The 5,460-nt window shown below is 45.5% G+C and overlaps 1 protein-coding gene across 1 annotated transcript; it reads right to left on the minus strand.

Annotated features, from left to right (window-relative positions):
* Nucleotides 1-362: 362 nt before the first annotated feature.
* On the minus strand, nt 363-5,453 carry LOC104268049 (beta-1,3-N-acetylglucosaminyltransferase radical fringe). The gene is made up of 8 exons (XM_009867617.1): nt 5,327-5,453; nt 4,494-4,542; nt 3,887-3,989; nt 3,350-3,503; nt 2,294-2,382; nt 2,043-2,208; nt 646-731; nt 363-435 (listed from the first exon to the last, which is right to left on the minus strand). Exons 3-8 carry the CDS (start codon nt 3,979-3,981, stop codon nt 363-365), a joined length of 663 nt encoding a protein of 220 aa, XP_009865919.1. The 5' UTR covers nt 3,982-3,989; nt 4,494-4,542; nt 5,327-5,453.
* Between the last annotated feature and the right edge of the window lie 7 nt (nt 5,454-5,460).

Here is a 5,460-nt window from a genome sequence, read left to right on the forward strand (position 1 = left end):
ACCTCAAGACAACAGCTCCTGGAAGCCCTGAACAGTAGTAAGGATGCTATCGTTGCAAGTATCGCGTTTGCCTGCAAAGTGTCCAAGCACAGATTCACGTGACACGAGACCAAGATGTAAAAGTGACTCATACACATGACTGTAGACATTATATGAAGAGCCACTGGACAAAAGAAAAACGATTAATCTTGGAATGTCTCAGCCTGCAGCTGAACAAACTACACCTTCTTGCTTTTGTAAATAGTCTGTCTGACTCCTTTGTAGGTACATCAGAAATTTTAAAAAACCCGAAAATCAGCAAAAAAGTCCAGCACCACTCCCGTGTTATGCAAACTGGCTAAGATACAGGTGTCAATGCCTGGTCAAGAATGATGAATCTTCTTAGCAGGGCACCAAATAGTGTCAGGATAGAGCAGACAATGGACAGATTTAAATCTATGAAGGAAAAAAAAAAAAAAAAGAAGAAATTAGAGTGGAATTCTCCATACAAGAAGCCTGCTTTACATTCAGTGCTGGTAGAGCAGAGAGGGTGGGTCTATCTGCCTTTGGCACAGCAACAAGACCCAGGATGAGAAAATAAACCCATTAGTGGGTTGATAAGCATGAACAAGGTAGGGAGATCTTGTTTTGGAAGTGAACACTCACCGGGTTGGGTCTTGCTGAAGGCCGAACACTCCTCCCACACTCACAACATTGTGTTTGTTCTCAGGGTCCCCGTAACTCAGGGTTACCTGTAAAAGCAAATAAATACTCGGAAATTGTGACACTGATGCAGAAAAACAGTGGCAATATCAGGATTATTAATGAGGTACAAAGAAAGACTCCAAGGATCTTCTCTGACCTGAATGGTGCATTACCTTTGACAAAACAGAGATTAGTTTTGACATAGGCAATACTGTCACAGCATGGGAGCTTTCAAACGGAGCCCTGCTCCTCTAAAGGCAATGCGGGAGAATAAACAAAGGATATGAAAATTGCATTGCCCTGAAGGATGAGTTTTAACTGTAAGCTCTGTAAGGACATTAATCCTGCTAATGTCTGTACCTTCACTAAATAACCTATGTTCACCTGCACCAGACATCCGAAGCCTGCAATAGCAGCGTCTTAGCACAGAGGGAAAATAGAAACATACAGATGTTAAACAGCATGCAAAGAACTCCAACTCATTGCTATTCTTCCACACAAGCACTGTATTAAGAAAATTTCAGACGCCAGGTACAGGAAGGCTTACATTTCCCTTCTAATTGTGGATGTCCTGGATTTGGGGTTAGCTGTTACAGTCTCAGGGAAACAGTGATCACCAACGAAAGGCTGTATTCAGCCTAGAGTTTCATTCACTAACATGACAGAGATCACATCATGCTGGAATCTGGCCCCAAGTGTACGTTTCTGCCACCTAATACAAAAGCCAGGAAAATATAACCAAGCAGTTTGTAGGGGCAAAAACCACACTCATTTTTTCATGCTACTAAAAAGTACGAGGCAGACAAAGCTTCTGGACAGCCTTCTAGCTCCATCTACTGCCCATCAGCAAAAAGGTATCACAGCAATGAAACTACTTGATTTTTCCCTATGAAACATTAAGTTCCTTGGGATTCAGACAGGTTACTTTTTATGTCTTAGTTACTGAAGAGGTACTTGGTACAGCTGTGACACTCGTCTTTATGAACGGCATGAATTAAGACTGAGCCTTTGTTAGGCAAAGAAAGACACACTTTCTTACAAGGCAGGCAAACTAAATACTGCCGCCTCCTACACTTGCTGCTGCTGTGACTTGTGGTCAGAGTTTAGGCGGAGATGGGGAACACCACATTTAGGCTTAACGTAGCAGAATGTGTACCCAAAGGGGCAGACACCCATATGACCTAATGGCTTAGGGTGAAAGTATGCTTTTTACCTAAACGAAGGAATTGGACAGGACACAGCTCTGAGCAAGTCTGAAGACATCCTTCTTTGCTGAAGAGACTGGAGTCTATGGGGAGTATTCTTTCTGATCAGACTGAGGTGTAATTTTAAGAACAGGAGACAAGGCTTAGCCCTACCTGCTGCAGCACAGACTCGCCTTGTAGTCTCTGCAGATTTTCCAGATGGGAATGGAACAACGGGCTGTGCAGCAGTTTTACCTCCAGCAGCCCTTCAATGATGTAGCCAATAGTGCAGTCGTCGGGAAGACGCACTCTTTCTGCAGTACTGATGAAATTACCTAGGCTGTGAGACAGAGCACAGGCGACAAGATCAAAGAGACTTTACAGGCCAAACACATTGAGGGAGCTCAGCCAGGAACAGTGTTTACCTGGCCCAGGGACTCATCTTCAGGGCAAGACCTCTGCTGATACAGAACCCTGCTCCACCTGTGGCAAACCAGAATTTCACGGTTGTCTTCTGAAGAGCAACAAGAAAAACACACAGTAGTTACTGATAATCAGCTTTTCCCATTTGGCTGGACAGGGAAGGGAGCTTGAGGTTCTACTGGCTATCACTTACTGCACTTGGGTCTGAACAAGACTACAGATTAATTCCTATTTCTTTGGGCTGCTGAAAGCCCAGCTAGCTGTTCTCTCAAATGAAACTTTCCTGGAAATGACAGCAGGTGAACCACCAAGTTAGCACAACTGAGGTAGCACACAGGAAACGGGAAGCTACAGCCCTGCTCCCACCCGATCCCATCCGTCCCCTCGTCATTCTAGTCCAGGGTCACAGCCAGCTCAGCGATCCTAAAGAAATTGAAGGTGGTCCCTTAATCACTTGGCTTCATGTCCAAGGAGACTACTTTGCTGTGCAGAGTCTTCCTTAATAAGCTGCTAATCGACTTTCTGGCCAGTGGATTTCTCTTTAGGCCGTCAGTACAGGTGGCTTGGCGAGGACTTGTCCTTTAGCACACACATCGTGTTACTGAGATACGTTTGGCTTCTCCTTCTTGGAAACCTGTTAAACACTCAGTACTAGAAATGCCTTATTTACCCAGAGAGCCTTTGCCACCCAACTGAGGTTAGTTAGCTCTCAAACAAAGCCAATCCCCAAAATGCTAGAAAAAGGAACACAGTCCCCAAAAACACTAAAAGGAAAAGAAAGGAGTCAAGGTGGAGATGCCCTAGTCACCTCAGAATGAGGGAGACTGCCAGCATACAGAGTAAAGGAAATAAAACTGACATCCACCCAGGAGACCAACTCTATTGCACATCAGATCAAAGGTTCCCTTAACCCAGCACTGGGTCTCTGAAGGTGACGAGTGCCAAGTTCATTGCTTGCAGATGAAATAACTCGTTTTTAATGGGGGAATCCTATGAACTCTCAAGTTTTTAAAAGCTTGGAAAATGAGGATGTCTTTCAGACTGCAAAGTTTGCTTACTGATCCATCACTTTGGACGTGGTCGGCTGCTTCGATAGGATGGTCCAGGCTCGGTCGCCCCACGTAGACATCCTGGCTGTGCGAGAAGGCAGATAAAAGACGCAGGAGAGTCCGAGGGTTCACGTAGTTGTCATCATCCACATGGCAAAACCACCTTCAAGCAAAACAAGAAAGCTACTCTGGAGCTGTGTCAAAGAAATGCATTACAGGTTTACAGCTGAATCTTAGTCTTCCAGGCCTGGAGCAGAAAGTACCTCACCTTGTCCTGAATTACAGGATCTAGAGGCTGACAAGCACCCACAGATCCTAATTCTGCAAAAGGGCTGAAACTGATAACCCCCTTTAGATTATCATCCTTCCCACATTTCAGATAATGCCTGTTTATTAGCACTGCTTCACGGTGTGCTGCCTTCCCTAGGCCCATCACTGTGCTTTAGCTAATACTGCATTCCTTACTGGAACAGAGGCGGTTACTCCATTTTCCTGTGCATATGGACCTGCAAGAAGCAGTCCATCAGAACGACATGTTTCACCTACTTTTGGCCAGATTCCAGGAATTTGTCGTATTCCACGGACATCTTGCAGCAGAGAGCTTGCCGGGTATGGACTGCAGAGCAGTTGGTGTTGATCATATGATCCCCTAGAAGAAGAAAGATCAGCCCTTTCAGGTTTGAGAAGCATGTGTAGTCCAGAAAAGACTATAAAAGAAGTGGACATTTGGCACTAATGCTGTACATCTGAAGTGTGTTTGGTGCACACATGGAGTAAACTGCAGGACAGGCAGGGCTCATGCATTACGCATATGGCATGCAAGCTGTAGAGCATGTAAAAGTGTAAGTGCAGGATATATAAATAGCACCATGAGACTGTATGCAAAGGAAATACCTAATAAAACTTTGGACCAGACAGACTTAAGCTTACTAACAGGAAGGAAGTGGGTGCAAAGGTGAACCCAGTATTCAGGAAGTTCCAGGCATCTTGTCCGGGTGTTAAGTAGGAACAGCATATTCTCCTGTGAAAGGAGATGTTTTCTCCATCTTAACTTCCCTAAATGCTTGTACAGCCTGAAATACGGACTTCTAGGGAAAGCACGACAGAAACACAACTCGGTTAGAAGAGCACACACCTCTGCTATACAGCTTACCTGCTTTCAGACGCAGCTCTTGATCCTCCCAGTCTGTGAATATAAATGTCTGCAGGAGGCAAAAATGGCATGTCCACATCTGAGAATTTCAGAAACTACTTTCAACTCAGTTGAAACTAATTTCAATTCAACTTATTTCGGCTCAGTTGCCGTCAGAATTCTGAATGTTTTGTGTTGTTAGTTTATTTCATGGTAGCCACTGAGAGCAGGCTGGGGAGTGGTGATGGGCAAAAACCCAGCAGCTTCATTTGATAAGGTTTTGCTCTGCAAACCAAAAGCGTCTCATTTCTGTAAAGCATTCAAGATTTTACTCTCCTCATCTCAGGGTACAGATTTCCAAATAGGAATGACCGTCCTGTTTGGTAGTACCTCCCTCTGCAACTCGCCCTCCACTCTCTAGCTAGGAGTTATCCACAGCTGAGAGCAAACTAAACGGGAACAATGAAAGTCAGGATGGAAAGCGCCAGGTGACAACTCCGTCTTGTCCCAACTGCTAGACAAAATTGTGGCAATATGCTTGAAAAAGCCCAAAAAAGGGATCAAATTCTACATTGTTCCATGAAAAAGACTTAAGTCCAAAACACCGACTGATGTGCATCAGCTCAAGGGATCCGTCACTATTGTGTCGCATTTGCCGCACTCGTATAAAGTCAGCAAACTGTCTCATAAATAACCCCTTTAATCAACACTGAGCTTTTACAGAGGTAGGTTCAGACGAGCTATTTAGATAAGACGAGCTTCCTCAGCCGCAGGAGGAAAGATGCTTTCGGGACACGCAAGGAAAAGCTCGGGGAGAGCGCGCAGCAGCTGGGCCGCCCCCGGGGACGCCTCACCTGTCCCCTGGCCTGCGAGATCCAGGTCTGGAGCAGCAAGTCCAGCCGGCTCCTGTGGTACTTCCGCGTGGTCTTCACCGCGATGAAGATGTCCTTCAGCTCCAGGCTCTCCCGGCCCGAGCTCCCGCCGGGAC

Source organism: Apaloderma vittatum, unplaced genomic scaffold, assembly GCF_000703405.1.
Source record: "Apaloderma vittatum isolate BGI_N311 unplaced genomic scaffold, ASM70340v1 scaffold25464, whole genome shotgun sequence".
In the NCBI taxonomy this organism is placed as follows: Eukaryota; Metazoa; Chordata; class Aves; order Trogoniformes; family Trogonidae; genus Apaloderma; species Apaloderma vittatum.

Excerpts from the sequence above, each read along its gene's own strand:
- LOC104268049 (XM_009867617.1), bottom strand. The coding sequence starts at position 3,981 with ATGATCAACACCAACTGCTCTGCAGTCCATACCCGGCAAGCTCTCTGC. Across the intron at positions 3,504-3,886 it reads TTCCTGGAATCTGGCCAAAA|GTGGTTTTGCCATGTGGATG; the intron begins GTAGGTGAAACA and ends TTTTGCTTGAAG. Across the intron at positions 436-645 it reads CTTCAGCAAGACCCAACCCG|ATTTAAATCTGTCCATTGTC; the intron begins GTGAGTGTTCAC and ends TTTCCTTCATAG.